At 40.8% G+C, this 20462-nt stretch overlaps 2 protein-coding genes across 10 annotated transcripts in view; one reads left to right on the plus strand and one right to left on the minus strand.

Moving 5' to 3' along the window:
* HEATR1 (HEAT repeat containing 1) overlaps nt 1–6089 on the plus strand; it is a 40927-nt gene extending 34838 nt beyond the window's left edge. Inside the window, exons 38-45 of one of the 3 annotated variants that reach the window (XM_010562619.1) lie at nt 65–223; nt 955–1089; nt 1349–1453; nt 1548–1716; nt 2467–2621; nt 2993–3151; nt 3873–3981; nt 4410–6089. In XM_010562619.1, the coding sequence (XP_010560921.1) occupies nt 65–223; nt 955–1089; nt 1349–1453; nt 1548–1716; nt 2467–2621; nt 2993–3151; nt 3873–3981; nt 4410–4498 (1080 nt within the window). In that variant the 3' untranslated portion in view covers nt 4499–6089. Of the gene's footprint in view, nt 1–64; nt 224–954; nt 1090–1348; nt 1454–1547; nt 1717–1870; nt 2438–2466; nt 2622–2992; nt 3152–3872; nt 3982–4409 lie in introns of those variants that run through there. The other 2 variants (XM_010562622.1, XM_010562621.1) reach the window with 2 other exon arrangements.
* A 629-nt stretch (nt 6090–6718) lies between these two features.
* Nucleotides 6719–20462, minus strand: LGALS8 (lectin, galactoside-binding, soluble, 8). Of its 7 annotated transcripts, none has more exons than XM_010562623.1 (10): nt 20422–20462; nt 19005–19142; nt 14303–14391; nt 13365–13575; nt 12590–12706; nt 10980–11036; nt 10874–10900; nt 9551–9639; nt 7462–7627; nt 6719–7002 (listed from the first exon to the last, which is right to left on the minus strand). In XM_010562623.1, exons 2-10 carry the CDS (start codon nt 19044–19046, stop codon nt 6853–6855), a joined length of 948 nt encoding a protein of 315 aa, XP_010560925.1. In that variant the 5' UTR covers nt 19047–19142; nt 20422–20462; the 3' UTR covers nt 6719–6852. The 7 variants fall into 7 exon arrangements, 6 of the variants coding, with proteins under 6 accessions (XP_010560925.1, XP_010560926.1, XP_010560927.1 ...); XM_010562624.1 differs by having other exon boundaries at nt 19005–19158; XM_010562625.1 differs by lacking the exon at nt 20422–20462 and adding an exon at nt 20218–20341.

Genomic DNA, 20462 nt, shown 5'->3' on the forward strand with positions numbered 1-20462 from the left:
CTACTGTATAATAAGTTCTTGAGTTGTTTTAAGTATGCCTAACTTCTGTTGGATTTCCTGATAGGTTGTCCGCTTGGAAAAGATTGTGGTCGAGTTTGGTCCTTCTTCCCAGATAAGCTTACGCGTAACATCATTGAAAACTATCCTCGCTACAAGGCTTGCTCCTCGAATACTCTTGCCTGCAATTACAAAGTGTTACAGTGAAGTGGCAAATACCCGGAAGGTAAGGATTTTTTTCATTCGTTTGCATTGTGATTAAAAAGAAAGGAAGGAAAAAAAGAAACAAGAAGTGCAAAATGTGGCTCATTTGTCCCGGCTGTGTCCCCTCCCAACCTCTTGCCCACCACCAGCCTACTCACTGGGGCAGCAGAGTGAGAAACAAAGTCTTACACTGTGCAAGCACTGTTCAGTAATAGCTAAAACACTGGTGTGTTATCAGTGTTGTTTTGTTCACAAATCTAGAACACCACCTTCTGAGCAGGTATGAAGAAAATTAACTCCATCCCAGCCAAACCTAGCACAGTCTTTATATTATCTCTATTTTCTTTTGTACCACAGTGGTGGCTCAGGAAAGTTGACTTGGGAGAAATGCACCAGTTTAATGTCCTTAGTGCATTAGATGATGAATGCTTGAGAGATCATCGCATTCATAAAGGCCTTGATTTATCTGCTAGGAACACGAGTCATAATTTTCATCTGGGCTTTGCTCCTGTCTCATAGGCGCCAACCTTTCAGACTTAACTGGTACCTCCAGTATTGGAGAGGGGAGACCAAGCTCTTCTCAGGAATGCGACTAACTTAAGCCCCCAAAAAGTACAGGAAGAAGGTTATTTATTTTATCGACAATATTTTAATGAGTGAATGTGTGAAGTGCAAAAATCCAATTCCTTTATGTTTCTCGGTTACTGTCAATATCACAGTTGCCTTTGCATTGCTTTGCTTTTGTTTTGGCAGAACTGCCTGCGTCCCCTTATGAACATTTTGAAGGAGCACATTGTTGGTATGGAGAAGGAGCACCTGATCTCCCATCAGTCTGAGCTGACGGCATTTTTCATGAAAGCCCTGGACTTCCGAACAGAGCATGCCGAGGTGGCTTGTTTAGGGGGATGAACAGCAGCAGCTCAACCTCTACATGCTAATTCTATCTGTTGTTTTAAAAAATATTAGTGGTTTCCATTGCATATGTGCTCTGAAATTCTGGGTATCAAATATTCTGTTCTGGAATTGTTCTTGGTGTAGAAAACATTATGGTTAGGTATTTAGTCTAAAACAGACAAAATGAAAATGTGCTTTGAAAGCTCAAATTCTTACATTTCAAACTTGGAATTATGTTTTCTCATTTTTCTAGGATGATTTAGAGGAAGTTGGTAAGACAGAGGCTTACGTTATTGATTGTCTAATAAGTATGGTTATGAAACTTTCTGAGGCTTCTTTTAGACCCCTCTTCTTCAAGGTAAGAAATTTAACTATAATTCATCTGCATCAGCATATTTTGTATTTTCCAGTGCATAGACACAGGAAAGAGCTAATCTGCCTTTCACTTTCAGCTCTTTGATTGGTCCAAAACAGAGTCTACCCTAAAAGACAGACTGCTGACATTCCACCGAATAGCAGACTGCATTGCAGACAAGCTCAAGGGTCTCTTCAACCTGTTTGCTGGTCACTTAGTGAAGCCATTTGCCGAGACACTGAACCAGGTCAACATTTCTAAAACTGGTAAGTTTTTAATTACGAACTACAGAGAGGCACTGGCAGGCTAACTCTAATTGCTGAAAGAGGTTAATTATAATGGCTGAAAGTTTAGTCTTACAGGATTTACTTCACAGCACATACCTCTCATTTCTCTCTTTCTTTTTCTCTCATAAATAAGGCATCTTTCTTATTCTGACGGAACCAAAGGACATTTTTCATCCATGGGCTCTGGGCTGCCAGTACAAAGTTGAGACCACATGAAAATTTTCAATGTCAGTCCCAGTGAGTTCCATGAGAATGAAATTGTGTGGAAGGAGGGTGACTTGTTTCTGTTGGGGCTTTTTTCTTTTTTTTTTTTTTTTCATTCACTGACTTCTCTTATATGCTGCCAGTGTATTCAGACTCCTCTGCTTTCTTAGCAACAATAGGTATTACTTTTTTGTATGGGGAACTATTTGCCCATCCCATTTGTAGTGACCTGAAGAAATTCTCCATATCCACAGGTATGGCCAAGCACTTTTCCTATAGCCTGTGGCTATTCTCTTTTGTCCCCAGCTCACCGTGAACGGCAGTGGCAGACCTGCGAGGGCCTTAGCTAAAAGCCAGATAACATATTGCATCCACTTTGTTCTTCTGACTGATGAGTACATAACTGCTATGTAGTACATCCTTTAGCTATATTCACAAACTAACGACGTTTCTGTCTTGTGGAGAAGTTTTGTATTTTCTTTTTTTTTGATTATTTTTTTTTCCTTCTCCTTGACTCATATGTAGATGAAGCTTTCTTTGACTCTGAGAATAACACAGAAAAGAGCTGTCTACTGTTGCAATTCACCATGGACTGTCTGCACAAGCTCTTCCTGTTTGACACCCAGAAGTTCCTCAGTAAGGAAAGAGCAGAAACCTTGATGATGCCTCTGGTTGATCAGGTATTGACAAACACAAAAAAACAATTCATAGCTGATTTTTTTTTTCTCATCTGAAAGATTTATTTTTTTTAACTATCAGGCCTCAATCCTCTCCCTTAACAAAAAGGGAGGAATTAATTCATTGTCTTTGGCCTATAGACAGTATTAACTGCTTTGCCTAAGGCACTGAATTATTAATTTTTTTATCCTCTTTCTAAACCATCTTCATTCCATAAGGTTCATGCATGTTGTTGAGCTCTTGCGCACCAGTGCACTTCCGCTGATGCTCTTTGACATAACTGTTGAGTACCTGAAAGCCAAAGCTAGAAGAAGTGCTTTTGGCTGGGTTTATCTGAGCCTGGATCTGTTTGACAAGCTTTTTACTTCCACAGCTAGAAAATATGCTTGGAGGAGATGAGAAGTTCCAGGAAAGAGTGACAGCACACCTGATACCCTGCATAGCTCAGTTTTCAGTGGCAATGGCAGATGATTCTCTTTGGAAACCACTGAACTACCACATCCTGCTGAAAATGAGGCACACTTCTCCTAAGGTTGGGAACTATGAGAATTTGAACTGGTTTTCTTTGTTGCGTTAGAAAATGGGAACAGTGCCTCAAAAACCAGAAGTGGATTAGCCAAGTCATTGCTAAAATACTAGCCTAAATTAAAATACTGATATTGTACGATGCTACTCCCAAGTTCTAGAGAGACGTATACTACGTGGCCTTCTGCTCTTACTGTAAGCAGTCAACAGTCCACATGTGCATATCTTCCATACTGTGTGGTTTGGGTTTTTTAAAGATTTGGTAGCTGTTGGAATAAGAGAAACTTACTAATAAGAGAAAGAAAGGGGCACTTTAGACAGGGAAGTGGAAGGTAGGTTTTTTTGTCAACCTTCAGACCTGTTTATTATATAGAGTTTTGTCAAGACTCTCCTGTTTGACAGGTTGTATGTATTCAGGGGGAGTACCTGGTTTTTCATTGTACTGAGCTAAGTCCTTCTGATACAGTAGAACAGAGTGGCATTGTAACAGGAAGTTAAAGACCATTATAATCAAGTAACTTCCAGCAACATACCTGCTTCTTCCAACCTGTTTTTCCTTTAATATTACCTTAACCCAGATGTTGAGGTTTAAATTAGCTTAAAACTAATTCCCTTCAGTAGGGAAAGCTAGTTTACAAACTTATACAGAAAGAAGGCAGAAGCAGGGAGAAAACAGGGAACTATACTGTAATGTTCATTTCCTTAAAAAGATTATTGTTTTGGTTTAGGTCCGATTTGCTGCTCTGCTTGCTTTGGTAGAAGTTGCACAGAAACTGAAGGAGAACTACCTGGTCCTGCTACCAGAATCTATTCCGTTCTTAGCTGAGCTCATGGAAGGTAATGTTCTAAAGTGGCATTAGTGAAGGCAGACAACTGGCCTATGACCAAAAAAGAATAAGGGCCACTTATTTCAAAGATTCATCGAGGATGATTGCTATAATTGCTATAAATCTTACAAATTGACATATGGTAGCTTAAACTGTGCAGGATGCAAACTGAAATGGATTGTATCCAACACACTCCTAAAGTTCAGTTAAATTACGGTTGTTTCTTCAGTGCACATGTGCACATATCCCCAGTTGCATGTTTTAGATCAGTATTACAGCAGAAATAATTTGCCTAAGTCCTGAGTCAGTGCCAAAATATTTTTAATGACTATTTCATACCTGGTGTTTGAAGACAGTTCTAGCCTTGACAAGTGATGAAGCATTCTTAGGGTAGCTTTGTAATTACTATTCCACTTAATTCCTGCTTTCTTCTTCTAGATGAATGTGAAGAAGTTGAACAGCAATGTCAAAAGACAATTCAACAACTGGAAGTCATTTTGGGAGAACCACTCCAAAGCTACTTCTAAATTTATCCCCTTTGTTTTCATATTTTGTCTGATCGTGTTAGTTTCACACATGCAAGTGTTACAGGCAAACTGTGTCATACTAATTTTTATCAGAGCTAAGATCTTAACTTTTTAATAAAATATTGTAAGAATCTGGCTTTATCATTTCTGGATAGTTAGGGGACTTTTCCTTAACTGCTCTTTTCTTAACAGTGCAAAACTGGAGCAAGCTGTAAGAAGTCTGATAGCTGAGCACAAACAGAGTGACAACATGCAAGACTTGCTGAATTCCACTGTGCTTGGAGTATGCAGTTACTGTCCCCACAGAAGGGCCGTCATGCTACAATGTAAGCATGGTACTCGCTGGTGGACCCATGCACCGCAATCCTGATAATCTGCTTTTCTGTCATTTTCAGGGAAGTAAAGTCACTGAAGATACTGAAAAAGAAGTTACAAAAACTAGGATTCTTATAGGAGCTAAAGCTGGTTTTTAGTCTTTAAAGACTGCTACTGATTAGCTTCTTATTCACCTGAAGATCAAGAATAAATTCTTTGCTATGTTAATGAATTTACCAAAAAACTCACCACCTGTTTTGCACCAGGAGATGCTGGTTCATTACACTGCTAGCAAGAAAGGCACTCAGACTCTGTAAATGATGGTTTTAAAATGCAGCTGGTTAGAGCTAACACTATAAAAAGGATAATCTTACATCCCCTCAGGTGCTGGGAACAGGCCTCTATTCAGGGTGCAGCATGCCACACAGATCCCATCCGCAGAAAGGTTACCCCATCATGCTCATTCGTGCTCTTACAAGATTTTCTTAAAACAACTACTAATCTTGTCTGCTGCTGTCAAAAAAAAAAAAAAGGGTGTTCACATCAGAACTTCCTCCTGAACTCTTAGATAAAGGCAAGCATACAGAAGTGGTGTAATTGCCATTACCAAGTGGGAGCTGCCTACTGGCTCCTCTGTTACAATTGGCCAGCTAAGTTTATCCTGTGGCCAAGGGCTATGTACAGCACAATACTGTCCTGAAGGCCACACCAGCGCAGCCGAGGCATAGGCCTACTCAGGTTAACTGGTCTGTGGATCACTAACTCCTTGATGTAGAACTGGTCCTCCAGTCAGGCTCACTATGCCACCTTGGAGATAGTGGTAAGATAATAAGCAAACCAAGACAAAATATAGACCAAAAAGGCATTATAGCTACTTAGTTACACTTGGAGAAAAGCAGAGTTCACAAATGTTTTTATTTATGCTTTTTATACATTAAATCTGGTAATTTATCTTAAACAGTCTTTTAGGGTACAGCTTATTCTTGAAATTGCTTCACTCTTTTAGCAGCTGTTTAAGATAAACAGGAACATCACTTGGGCATGTATTGACAGCCAGTAGCAACTTATTTTTAAAAATGAGTATAAAAATTAAGACTGACATTTGTATGGAAAACATTGAATAGGAACAGCTTGTTTAAGATAGGTAGTATTTTAATACAAGACAAGACTGAAAAAGGATCCATTCTCTATTCCACTGATAAGTATCCGAGTCTCATCTTGGCTGAAACCCTGCCTGGACTACCTGGGTTCACAGATTTTAAAAAAAAAAAAAAACCAAAAAAAACCCCAAACATCTACTTAAGTCCCTGAGCAATCTCAACTTGGTTAGAAGTTGTTTCAGATCATACAACCTTTCAAAAGTTCACACAATTGGAACCAGCTAAATCATTTTCATTTGTTTCACTTCAGAAAACTAAAAGCTAGAAGTGCTGCTGTATGTTTGATTTAAACCACTTATAAGCAGGAGGTGACATGAGTGTCAGAGAAGGTAGTGCTGCAGCCGCAGGCTAAGCAGCAAGATCAAATTCCTCCTTGTTTTTTGCTAGAACTGATGGGTCAACTGTTTGCTTAATCCAGCCTCAGTAAAAAGGTTATAGTTGCTAATATAAACTAAGAAGCAGAAGAGTGTATTTCATAATTTTAATGAATTATCAATTTCCCTTTTGGGGTAGATAACCATATCTTCACATCCTCTTTCAGTCTTGTTTCTACTTCACAATACTGAATGTATGCTATCAAGAAATGCTGAGTAGTTAAACATATCTAGTGCAACTGTTAAACACCGTATGATGCAGCATTTTCATATTGCTAAGAGATTTAGCTGAGCAAAGACTTACTTAGCTTGCCAGGATACTGTAAACTAGAGGAGGATTTAATCTCACAGTTAGCAGTTCTGGTACTCACCTAACTTGGAGAGGCAGATGCAGAAGCCTAGATAGATAAAGGCAGCCTCAGCGCAAGTCAGCGCCTGTTTGTACTTGACAAGGAGGCACTGTCATTAGAAGAGGTTTAATTCTTTTAGTAGTGACTGAAAAGAACTACCAGCTCCTCACATCTAACAATTTAACATCTCCCATGACTTCCACTACATTGATCTTTTCAAGTTGTTTAAAACGATGCTTGTACTCCAGAGTGTGAACACCATTAACAGCAACTTTGAACTGGTGGGCATCACAGAAAATGATCAGCTGAAAACCAAGAGAAACAGTTAAGTTTTAAGCTTAGGTAAGACATGAAATACAACCTGATGATCTAGCCTAGACTTGGGCAAGCCCTGCTTCTGTTACAAAGAATGCTTCATGCAAAAGAAACATTTTAAAAAGTGGAACTTCAATAAAATTCATAGAATCATAGAATAACTCAAGTTGGAAGGGACCAATAAGGATCATAGAGTCCAACTCAATTCAATTAAAATTCATTCTGAGCACAGGCTGAATTCTTGCAACTATTTAAAAAGAAAACTGTCATTAAAACCCAGTCAAATCTCTGCTCCCTTTGGTCTCATTTAATCCTAAATATTCTCAAGACATTGACATGCAGGAATGGCAGTTTTATTTAAACCTGTATTAGTGATACGACATTTAAGCACCACTGCTAATCCTTTTGGCAGAATTAGCAGTTTGATGCTATGTTTCTGTTAATCTTACCTCAAAGTACATCCCTGGACTGAAAGGGAAGTTGGCAACTTCCTTTTCTTCTTCTCCCCAGCTGTCATGAAGGTATGAGTTTCTCACAAAAACTTTGTTTTTCATTCGGGGATTCAGATGTAATGCAATGTCCTTTGAGTCACTTGATTTCAGATTTATCACAAAGCTGGAAGATATTTTTTAAAAGTTCATTATACCAAGGGTTTATAAACGTGATGCAGTAGTCCATGCTATTTACCATGCCCTTAGCCAATACTCAGAACTGTTCTGGAGCCAGGGCCATGACTCACCTGAAGGACCAAGCAGGCAGTTAACATCCATTTGTCTCCTTCGCACAGAAACCTTTGCTGGAGGCAGCAAATGTAGGACATGACCCTGCTAGATCTGCTTCATCACTCACACCTTTCTGTTCATGTCTCAGCAAGGAGGTATTGAGTCAAGTGGGCCAAGTGCTGCTCCCCTACAGCACTAGGAAGCAGTGTTCTCACAGAAACAGACAGTGCTACTTGCTCCACCATCTCTTTCTCTTAACTCGGGCAGTGGAGAGTGGGAGGCTTTGTTTTACCTATTCTTTCTGCCAACAAACTGGTTAGACTCTAAGGAAAAGTTTGAGGATTCTCTCCCTACATTTAAGATTGGTGGGACACCACACATACAAAGTGTTGCTTTGTACGCAGTGCAGCTTGGCCCAGGCTGAACAAATACTCTGCCATCTCCAGACATGTCCACAGCACAGGGTTCCTAAAGGGGAGCTTTGAAGAAGAATGATCAGAGGGAAGACTCATCCAAATTCAAATGAATGCTTCAACCTGTGGCAAAGACCTCGCTGCATTTGAGGAAATAATCCTCCCCCCAAATCAGCTCCAGCTGTCAGATTATTTCCCTCTTTTGAGAAGCCTAGAATTGCTTAGTCCAGCTACGAAATACAGCAACAGCCACACTTCCAAACTGTGTGAAGTCTTCTTTTTCACCAAGAAAAAGGAACACCTACAACTGTGTGAACTGAGTGAAAGACATTAAATGAGTTACAAACTCTATAAAAATCTATACACGTTTAAAAGCACAAACAGCAGGCAACCTGCAATGCTTTAACTAATACCCAAAAGCCTCTTCACTCATAAGCAGTGCATCCAGCACTTGAAATGTGCTGTAAGCTTTTCAAGCCGAAAGAAGGAAAACAAATGCTACTAAGTATTAATTATCCTACCCAATTTAAAGTGCATTCAAACTTTATTTATGAGATGTCAAAACCTTGGGTTCCGGTACTAACGTGAACTCCAAGTGCTGTTCAGCTGCAGGGAAAGCATGTCCTCTGAGGAAGCAGGAGTGCAATGCATTCACACAGCATAAAAAGCATGCTTCTTATCATTTGCACTAATTGCTTCATTTTTAGGCATGTTTCTGCAGAGCCAAAACCACCCTTCAAGCAAAGAGCATGCTGAAGCACAGACTTTTCCTCAGCTCCATTTTGACTGTGCTGCACTCCCCTTTCTGCACGCCCCCTTCAAATCACGTTGGGAAAATAAATGCCTGCTTTGCAACCCGTTGTTCCTAATTTGCTATCAAAATTATAGCTCATAGTCCCCTACCAGCTTTCATCACTCAGTTGTTATCAGTTAGGCACCTTCATGCTTATACAGTCTGCAAGAAGGCCGTCTCAGAAGTATTCAGATTAACGTTGTAACAGGCAGGATTTGAGCATACCCCCAACTCATCTAACTCACTCATTTTCCATCTACTACTGCCAGTTCCCTTACTCTTGGACCTCTTCAGAAGAAAAGCTGTCTTTGTACAATATGTATGGTCACATGCCTTGCACAATGGAAACCCTGAACAGACACACAACATTCTGAATGATGCAGATTTAGTAGGTAAGACACTCAGGTTTTATCTTCACTTTTCACAATGAAGATGCTCTTTTAAGACCTCTCCAAAGCGGTATCCTGCAGGTTTCTGAGAAAACTGCACTGTAGTTTCAGATTATTCCAGATGCAAAGTTGCAAGTAAGAATATACTGAGGCAATATAAAAGCCTATTCATTCTCAAGAGTAGCTCAGTTACACAGCAGAAAAAAATTAGTAACACTTACCTCTTCGGGTTTTTATTCACTTCTCCTTTAATGGCAACTGTGCATCCTGGACGAAGCGCAGTATCAAGCTTCCCAACATAAGGAACTCCCTGGAAGTACACCACCAATAAAAATTTTGACTGTGACTTACTTTTTTCAATATACAAGCTGAGTGTTACTATGGCAGGAAGAAATTTGGCCTACAATTGCTAATCTGCACTTATAGCTAAAGTTATGCCTACCGACATGTTCTGGGATACTAATACTATAGGAGAAAAGCTATAAAGGGAAAAAAAAGGTGAGCATAAAAAAAAAAAAAAAAAGTAAGCACAAAACTCCCTGCACTAATTTAAATTTATATCATATAATTATTCAGATACAGACATTCCAACATCTCCTCTGAAAGCTTCAGTTATGGTTTAAAGAATTAAGACTCATGCTAGGTGTGTAGTCTTACAGTTGCATAAGTACCAGAAGAAGGGTCACTGAGTATTCTGTCCTCCTGACACAGCGTTCATAATGATAGATAGTGCAAGTATTTTGCCTTTTTTTCGTTGTTAGAAGTTATTTTGATCAGGGAAAAGGAGTGAACAGAGAAGTACTTCGCCTTTATTTTTTTGTTGAAGTTCACCACTTGCAAATGACAATATTGCATGTTACTTGGTTTTGAAAAGAAGACTGATGAAGTCCACATATTCTATTTGTATATACTCCTGGCTTCCAACCCCTTTTCAGTTTGAGCATGGTCCTTATTCCAGCCTGGATACTGTCCACCTCTAGAGCTTTTTGCAAAAAGATGAGCACTCACTCTGTGTACGCTTCATGCTAGCTGGGTGCAAATTCCAACCCTAAGGTGCGATGCTTGCACCCAGCCACCTGAAGTGTACAGAGGGTAAGCATGGATCTGTCAGCAAGAGGAAGATGTAACCAGATAGGTTCTAAGATACACACATGAACATAAGGCCATTTGGCATAATATCACTGCGGAATACTTTTGTTTTGTAGGTATTCCCTAAGGCAGAGAAAACTAAGTATACTTATTTGAAAAAAGTTTTTAATGTGAATTGGTCCTTTAAAACTTCAGGTAACTCAATTTTATTTCTCTGTTTATGGCTGTGGATGCTGTGTTTATCTTTTGGGTTTTCTAAATGATTTAACAAATAGCCTCACTTTTACTAGCAGCAGCAAAGAGGATTACTCTCTACAAAACCTCGCTGATGATCATCTCCCAGTAGATTCTCGATTCCCTTGTTCTGTGCATGTTTTTTCATGAATAACAGAGATGTTTTTATTTTGATTTTTTTTACTCTTCACATTTGCCACAAGTCTACACGAGACACTTACAAATTGCGAACCATCTGGCATTTCCCCCTACAAGAGAAAACAAACAGCATTAACCAGCTTATCGGACAACAGGGAGATTCATTCAAGCTTTTACAAACATACATACATTTTCTGTGTTTATCTTTGTTACTCCTAGAGATGATAGCTGAGACCCTTGTAAAGACTGCAGAAAGAGAGAAATTTAGGTGTCATTGCTAACATCATAGAACATAAAGTTGGTTTAGAACCATGTAAGAATCTGCGCTGCTTTGAAGGGTGAACAGTTAACATGGAAATCTAGGGCTATGGTAAAGAAAAAGATAGCCACACAGAGGGCCTTGGGATTCTAAGCAGTCCCCTGCATCCCTGTCCCTTCTCAGGGGAAGGACAGATGAGCAACATGGCCATGCAGAGATATAGTTCCAGCCTAGCCCTGGCAGATTGTGTCTCCAGCTTGTTTATTTCAATACCAGCCTCCATCTTCCTCCTCAGAAAAGTATATTAGAAGCAAAGACAAAAAGAAAACAATCGCCCTTCTCCATGCCTTTCTTCCCCAAAAGATACAGCACCAGCAGCCACAGACTAAAGCAACTCTGTTCTGGTTTGTGTTTGGGACAGAAAACAACCTACAGCACCTGCCTGCCCCCAAGCTCTTCTCGGAGTCAGTCCTCCAAGACCAGGACTCAGACAGCTCGGAAGTAACGCTATTCTGGCAACATGTCCAAGGCCAAGTGATGGGGCCCATAAAAGTCTGTCCATAGGCTTTGCAAATGATCAGTGACTAGATGTGTTCTTAAAAGCTTAGACCCCATTTCGTTCAGGCCCAAACCTCCACCTTCTATCAACACAGTAATTACTCTGCTGACCTGAGTTAGACCTGACCTTTGGCAGCAAGAGACCCAAGTTCTGCCCAGTGTAGCGAGGATGGGGCAGAAGAGACCCAGAATCTTATATCAGAGTAGGTCGGCTGCTTTAGTGAGTGGCAGGAAGAAAGGAAAAGGCATTCAACTTCTGTATCTCCCTGGAATTTATCACCTTCTGTTTCTGCTCTAAAAGTCCTACCCTCTCAGAGCAGAAGGATCTCTCTGTCTGTACAGGGCAAAACATTGTTCAACTCCTCCCTGTTGGTCTACTTTCTCTAGCAGAGCTGGCAGCTGAGAGGGAGCACAGCACTGCCTTAAATTCACTGCAGTTTGCTCCAAGTGCAAGTCAAGCCACAAAGTCTTCAAGAAAGGACACCTCTTCTCACCCCTCAGAAATAAATGTACTTCTACTTATCACTTCATTCAACAATTCAGTCATTTTAGCAGGAAAAACAGGGTTTTGCTGTTGTAGCTGTGGCTGAACTTGCCATTTGGAAGCCAAGCAACAAGTTACAGCTGTAGTTGAACTTGTCACTTAGAAGCATGGAATACTGAGAGTTCAGTTTGGAGCTCCTACAATATTTGAAAAAGTCTAATCCATTCCTAGATCCAGTATCCAATCAATTCTTATATCATTTATCCTGTTAATTTTGTAAGCTGTAAACTTTGTCACCCTTTTGCCCATAACCTGAAGAATAAAACACAGAGATCCTCACATGAGACTCGCATATTGAAATGTGGGGAAAAAAATCTTGTTACTGAGGTTAGGCTGTGTAGCTGCTTTTCTTTACTTCCTTTTCACCATAAATCCTACTCTGTATTTTATTAAGACAGAGAAAAGGAATTGAACAAGTTAGCTGTCTATATAACTTACAACAGAAACAAAATCTATTGTTTTGATCTGCACTTTGCCATATATTCCAAGAGTATCTATTCTTCCAAGGCTAATTCTGTGGTTGTAGAGCAGCAAGTGCTTCTTGTTTACAGCCACCTAAAGAGACAGGGAACAAAATAGGAAAATTGTATTAAACATACACTACACCAGCCGTGTATCAAATTGTATGCCTGTGTCTCTGGTTCACACTGCTTTAGTACAGATGCAGGGAGCGTCCTAGCAATTTCAGAGCAACTAAGTTCAGCTCATCCATGATCCAGTCTCTTTCCATCACTACAAGGGAGATTTATTTGCCTACAATAAAATTCACATTCCACACCTTTTGCTTCTATCACCTGATCATTTACCAGTGTGGCATTACCAATCTAATAGAATCTATTATTGCAGTCTAACAGAGCAAGACAAACACACCTCACATGTTTCCTCCAAGAGGACTGTCCTACACTAGTCACACAACAGGTTCACCCTAAGGTCAGCCCATTGTACTTAAGAAGGGAAGGGTGGAGTAGCCATTAGCCATGGCAGGAAGTTACTTGCCTACTCATCCAACTTAGAGGATGGCAATACAAAATTAAAGGTCTGATTTACTTAGCACTTCTTTAAAGAAAACTTCTAAACTTTTCTGTAGTTAGACTATACTTAGGTAACACAGAAACCAAAGCTTCCAACTATTTATTCTAAGTATACAAAATATCTCTCTTTTATTGGCCTGACAACTGGCTACAGATAAAGAATCAAATCAACTCAGACTCACCTGGAATTTATCCTTTAAAATCATGATGACAATCTCAAATGACTTCCCTTTTTGAAAGGGCATCTCGTAAGTGATCTCCTCCCAGCCCCATTTTTCCCTCTCCAGTGTGTTGCAAACAATGCAGCCAGACCTTTTGAAGCGGGGGTTGAAATGAAACGCCACATCAGCTCGAGGCTTTGTGCTGCTGCCACACTGTAAATCCACCTGGAACCTAATCATAAAAATAAGACAAACCACATTCAGCTCAGTCTGTTAAGAAATCACCTAAAAGTTTGATACACTTGTGTTTTACTGTGGAGCCTCAGAACAGGCAGACACAATGAGTGTTGTTGGATAAGGAAAAAAAACCAAACACATATTTGTCCAACTCCTATACATTTGTGAAAGGTTCTTCCATGACTTATTGCAATGAATTAAAATATTTAAGTATTTATTTAATGGTCATCATTCATATCATACAAGCTCCTCACCTACTGTGTTCACCACCTTCCTTCCCAGCATCTTCAGTAGAACAACCAAATGAATCTTGGGCAGTCAGGGAACAGAACCCCCATACTGGGCATATGCACTAGTTCATACCTCCTTATCCCTGTCTAAGTTAATTCCTTCATGCAACACATTCAGTTATCAATTTTGTTAGTCTCAGATAACCTCTTTAGACAAGCAGACTTATGCCATGACAGGGGAAAAAAATTGCCAAAGCAGGCAAAGCAAAAAGCAAGAAGAAAGGATCCGCAGAAAGCAAAAAATCCATTCATCCTCCGCTGCTCATCACAAAGCTTTCATTAACCACTTAAGCCTGTCTTCACTCTGACACTATCACAAGGATTTAGATCAAGCCTTTATGTGCCATCTTAAGCAGGACCCCTGGAAACATTTTATCCATTACATTCTTGTTCACATGGTGACACTGCAAAAAGTGACACGGTAGCCACTACCTGTCTGCATCATCAGGAACAGTCCCATGTATCATAATCAGCTCTCCAGGTACAAGGCCACCAAGTATTGTGCCAACATATGGAATAATCTAGAAGAGGGGGAAAAAAAAAAAGAAGAAAAAGAAGATTCAAATAACATTTTGTGATTGAGGCAAAAAAGCCCACAATAGTTCTAAAAATAACATTCTAATACTTAATTATGTGGTGCTCTAGCACATTAAAAGAAACACAGCTAACATTCCATTTAAACAAAAGAGTAGAAAAGCACTAAATACCCAGCACAATGAAAAGAAAAAACCCAGCAGATTTTCACCTATGAAAACCAAGCTTCTCAGACAAAATTGATACTGAAATTTCCAGCCTCCATTCCTATCTCTCAAGGAGTGGTAATATTTTATTGTCTCACTTTTAATAGAGTATAAAGAAGATTCATTTCAAATTAGGTCATTGCCAAGGGCTGACTATTATCAGCCCTCTGCTGGTAGCAGGAGGCACCTTCCACAACCCTTCTAACCCCAGATCACAGCAGCTGCCTTTTTGCTTCTTCTTGCTCCATTTTGGAAAACAGTGATGGGAAGAGACTATGTCACAGAGTGTCTTGTTAGTAAAAACTACACAACAAAAGCCACAAAATACTTTATCCTAATGAGCTAAGAACTGCAAGGTGCACTGAAATAGCCCTGTTCAGTCTTCTTGGTCTTCATGGTATCTATGGTATGCAGTCTGGCTCAAAGCCTGCCCATTTTTTCTTCCATATCAATAGCTAGAGAAGATAACACATGCATGGTATGCTAAACTGAAATGGCAACAGGGTAGGAGTTGTTAAACTATATAAGGACATGTCAGTTAAAACAAAAGCCCCAAACACCCCAGCACAGCACTCTGGCAAAGGCTCAGATATGCTGACAGAAGACCTACCCTGACCATCAGCTGGTACACCCAGCATTTCAGGGAGAGAAGGGGAGCACCTTAACAGAAAACTGTGGAAGTTTACAGGAGACTGATCTGAAAGCAAAGCTATAAGTCTGCATCTGATCACATGTGCTTTAGACTGAAAAAGTAAGTAAATGGTAGCAAATGCAACATTTGCTCTGGTTAACAGACAAAAATTTCTGCCAAGGTTCTTTTGTTGTTGTTTTTTTCCCCAAAAAAATCCCTGATCTATGGAACTGCATATAAGATTTTAGGACACCTTTGAAATGAAACATCAATTGCAAACAAGAGTTCCAGTAATTTAACAACAAAAAATGAACAGACTGGAAATACAACTCTTGAATGGAATAATGGACCATAAAAGAACAAGCTAAGATTTTTATTTTTTAAATATATATGTATCATCATGCAAAACAGGAAGATGTAAAAAGGGGATGTGTTTGCTAACACCTTGTGAATTTGTGAGGAGGGAAGGGGGAATGACAGCCAAAATTGTCTAAATCCACAGTGTTGATCATTTCTGCCAGTAGATACACATCCTTTTCTGCCCTCTTTCCACTTCCCTTCTCAGCTACCCACACATTGCACAAAACCTGATTTGCAGTCATCTTCTACATCAGGCAAAACAGACTTAAAGAACTTGCTTCTCAAGCATAAGCTCACAAATGGTCGAGTTGTTTTAAGTCTCATATATTTTTATTGGCTTAAGCAGTTGCAGTAGAGGAGGACCAAAATGTGAAATTAAGTGTTAAAAGTGAAAGAATATATAGGCTGAAATCCCTTTGCTTACTGGTAGTAGCTTGGTTCCTTAATATACAAGCTGTACACAAGAGGTTTATTTTTATTCAAAGAATAAGAACAGTAATAATAGATAAGAAAAAATGTATCTTGATTATTTTAGTTTTAACACACTGCTCCTAAGGGGTAGTAGCTCTGAGTAATGCAGTAGAGTAATAAATCACCGGTTTGGTCTCCAAAGATAAACCAGAGAAACATACAGACACAGACCAGGGACGCTGGGACTTAACCACTCTAGTGGATCAACGTTATTTACCCCAGAAGAGAAGCTGTGGCAAAAAACACTTCTTTACATTCAAAAGGATGCATTTATTTAAGAGAAAAGAAGGTTGGCCTTCTGAGATCAACTCTTCAAAGGCTCAGACATGGAATCTGCAAGGCCATAATAGAGCATTTCCTGGGTGCAATACTACAGCCTTAATGAGGTTTTGTCATCACAGAATGTGCCTATAATTTCCTCACATCTCAAGACATTCTTCTACTAATTTTTCCTCATTTATTAAGACTCATGCTTGTGACATCACATGATCTACAAGCATCCCGTCTCTCTTCCAGACCTCCAAAAATTACCTCTGAAGCCAACTGATCAACATCAATTGAATTTGAGAGGTCTCAAAGATCCAAGTTCTTTCTAATATCTGCTAGTTTTCATAAAACAAGAGGACAGATTACAGTCTTGTAGAGGAAAGGACTGTGATAACACAGCTTTCATCCAGCTTGCTGGGTAGCGGACAGCTGCCCCATCAGGTGGGGCATGACAATATTTCTTGCGAGATGAGTGGAGTAAAGGGCATGAAGAGGGAAGCAGGATTTTCTGGATGATTCAGAACAGTACAGTAATGAAGAAATACATCTGTCGTGGTTTAACCCCAGCCAGCAACTAAGCACCACACAGCCGCTCACTCACTCCCCCCCGCCCTGCAGTGGGATGGGGGAGAGAATCAGGGAAAAAAAAAGTAAAACTTGTGGGTTGAGATAAGAACAGTTTAATAGGACAGAAAGTAAGAAAATAATAATTATAACAATAATAAAATGACCATAATAAAAATTACAGAATTGGAATATCCAAAACAAGTGATGCACAATGCAATTGCTCACCACTCACCGACCAACGCCCAGTTAGTTCCCAAGCAGCGATCCACCCCCCCTACCCAACCAACACCCCCAGTTTATATACTGGGCATGACATCACATGGTGTGGAATACCCCTTTGGCCAGTTTGGGTCAGCTGTCCCGGCTGTGTCCCCTCCCAACTTCTTGTGCCCCTCCAGCCTTCTTGCTGGCTGGGCATGGGAAGCTGAAAACTCCTTGACTTAGTGTAAACACTACTTAGCAACAACTGAAAACATCAGTGTGTTATCAACATTCTTCTCATACTAAATCCAAGATATAACACTATACCAGCTACTAGAAAGAAAAGTAACTCTATCCCAGCCAAAACCAGGACAACATCTCAGACTCAAACCTGTAATAAAGCTCTTAAGTTTTATTGCTCATGGAACAATTCACTGAAACAGTGAAATCTTCATAGCCTGCCCTCCTCCATGCAGGTGATAGAATCACAGAAGGGCTGAGGTTGGAAGACACCTCTGGTGTCTCTAGCCCAATGCCTTGATCAAAGCAATGTCAGATAGAGCAGGTTGCTCATGGCCTTGTCTGGAGGCTGTCCTGAGGTCATCGGCACAATCTTTCCTAACTCTGCCTCCATATTCCAACCCCAAATACTCACTCGTATTCCCACCTTAGGCTCTTGATGCCTAAGCCCTAGTTTACCCCTTTATATTCTCCAGCCTGGTTTTGTCACCCATCATACCCATCAGTCCCCTTGCAGCCACCCAGTTTTGCAGAACTCTTACTCTCTCCCTTACACAGATTATTTGTCCTAAACACCTCCTAATCCTCCTCTTCACACCTCCTCTCCCACCAAAATCCCCACCTACCAACTTTCATCCTCCTTCTCCTTTTACAGTTCAGTCCTTCCACCTTCTAGTTAATCTCCACACTGCTTTCCTTCCTCTCCCAGCTGGGTTCTTTCTGGTGAAGAAAGCTGAAGCTATTCCCCCATCATCCCTAACTCTATCCACTTTGCAAGCAGTGACCATATAGTGCGATTGAACAATCAGATTCACTGAGGGCACAGGTGTGTATCAGTGCAAAGTCGCAACTGATAAGGAAGTCCTGTGCAGATCTGCGCTACTGTACAATCCACATAGATACTCTACAGACTTTAATATTTTTAAAGAGTTCTAGCACAGAATGTTAAAAATACTATTTTCTGCAAACTCAAAGGAACCACCTTTTTAAAGATACAACAAAAAACACAGCTCCAGCCCACCCCTTTAGCCGCATGCCAGTGTCAGGCCGCTGCCCCAGATCATGAGAATACTAGAGTTTTTCTGAGAAAGTCTCCAGACTCTAAGCTAGGCAAACAACATTCTGCCAAACCCGCTCTCTGCAATTGCTGAATCACGTTAGGTCAAGTCTTTCCTACAAAACAGGATTTATTGTAGGGTAAGATATCAACTATTGAAAAAGATTCCAAGTTTAATTGCTCAGACTGAAGGTACAAGCACAACAGAAAAAAAACATTTCACAAGGGCTGCCAGGCACCACTCGTGTTTACAGAGAATCAGGAGTGAAAACACTGCTTATCATATTTTCACCTTTGATCCAGCACATTCTGCAAAAGTGCCAGACATCCATATAAGCTGTATGAAAAAGGAGGACCCTCCAAGGCCGACAGAACTTCGTCCTGTTGTGGGAGCGTCCATTTGCTTACAGCACAATTTCTGAACACCACCAGCTCCCAGTGTCACCTGTGACACTCTCCCTCAAATGCCTGAGTGATAGATACAACAAGTTCTCGGTAACATCCCTCACCGTGCAAAACAGTACGAGTCCTAACTATCAACATAAAACAGCAGAGTCCCATTTCCCAAGGAAGAAGTTGTTGACGTGATAGGGGAGTTACCGGGTTACTGATTGTCTTCCGTGGTCCATCCAAGGACATCATCTTCCCTCCTTCAGTTTAAGTTTGTCAGTTCTGCGTGACCACTGCTGGAGCGTATTTAAAGGACTCACTGGTTAGGCAGCACCAAAGGAGGGATCCCTTCCAAAAAACAAAACTTTAACGAGAAAGAAACAAAAGTGAAACTACGTGAAGTGAAACTATCCAAGGTATAACTTTAAACAGCACAAGACAAGATGCAAACATCTTTCCTTTCCAAGAAATTTGCTGGAGTTTTGAAATACGAAAATTAAAGGCTTAGTTAAAGAAATAAAGTGCCACTCTAACAAGGGACAGTGACTAGGGTACACAATGTCATCAGCAGCTTCCTGATATTACATATACTGAGACAGAAACCCACATAAAAATCATCATTGTACAGGGGAACACTGACGGGAAATCAAGACCAAAGCAAAAAATAATTCTGCCTTTAGCATCAGAAAGTCCAAGACCAGACCCAAAAAAATGAAACCCAGACCTACAGCCCAGTGTCCAGCAGCCGCCAGTTGCTGTTGCGCACCCAGGGAAGTTCAATCTAGATCCTGCTGAGAGAGGATCCTGGAACAGAGCCGACTGTCAGTCTTGGCAGACCAGGTGGCACTATGGCAAAGTGACAGGTTGAGGGTTTTTTTGTTTGGTTATTAGTTTTTTATTGAAAATGTCGCAATACAAGGGAAAGCTGCAATTCAGGCTCTGTTTGACAAAACGGAAGATGGCCATGCAACTGCAAGGTTCTCCTGTAACCTTGTCAGAAGAACCACTGCCAGTACACGTTACGCCAAATCTTAAGTCTGCAACACTGTTAAGTTAAGGTTTCCTGACTATAGTTGTAGAACTGAAACAGGTATGTATGCTTTCCTGTTATCTCACACGTTGCAAAACAGCAGAAAAACCTCTTCACTAAAAACCCACGAAAACAGAAAGGCCAACAACCAGCTACTACACTGTCCCACTGTGGCAGGCAGAAAACATCCTTCACGAAGGTAACTGAGGTTAGACTTTAGAATCAAAGCTAGATTTTACACCAAGGCAAACAAGACTGCTGCAAAGAGAATAAGCAAGGTCCCTCCCGGACATCCGCAAGCAATTAAAAGTACAAAACACCAGTGGCGTCCCCCCGCCCCCGGCTATAAACCCAACACTACAACACGCTCGAAGGACACAGGACTAGTCTCACCAAGCAGTAAAACACGAAACCGCGACCGCTTCAGCCGTAACGTGCTCCGAGGAAGCCCCGGCTCCACAGAGAGCCTCCTTCAGCCGGGCCCGCCCCGCAGCAGCCCCTCCTCCCCACAGGCAGACACACGCGGGGGGTGGGGGGTGTGGGGAGGAAGGTTACCGATGCCGTTACCCCCCGCTCCCCTTTATCGGCACAACGCACCTCCGTGACTAGCAGCCCCGCGCGCTGAGGCCTGCCGCCGC

This window comes from Haliaeetus leucocephalus, unplaced genomic scaffold, assembly GCF_000737465.1.
Source record: "Haliaeetus leucocephalus isolate CR32 unplaced genomic scaffold, Haliaeetus_leucocephalus-4.0 Scaffold162, whole genome shotgun sequence".
Lineage (NCBI taxonomy): Eukaryota > Metazoa > Chordata > Aves > Accipitriformes > Accipitridae > Haliaeetus > Haliaeetus leucocephalus.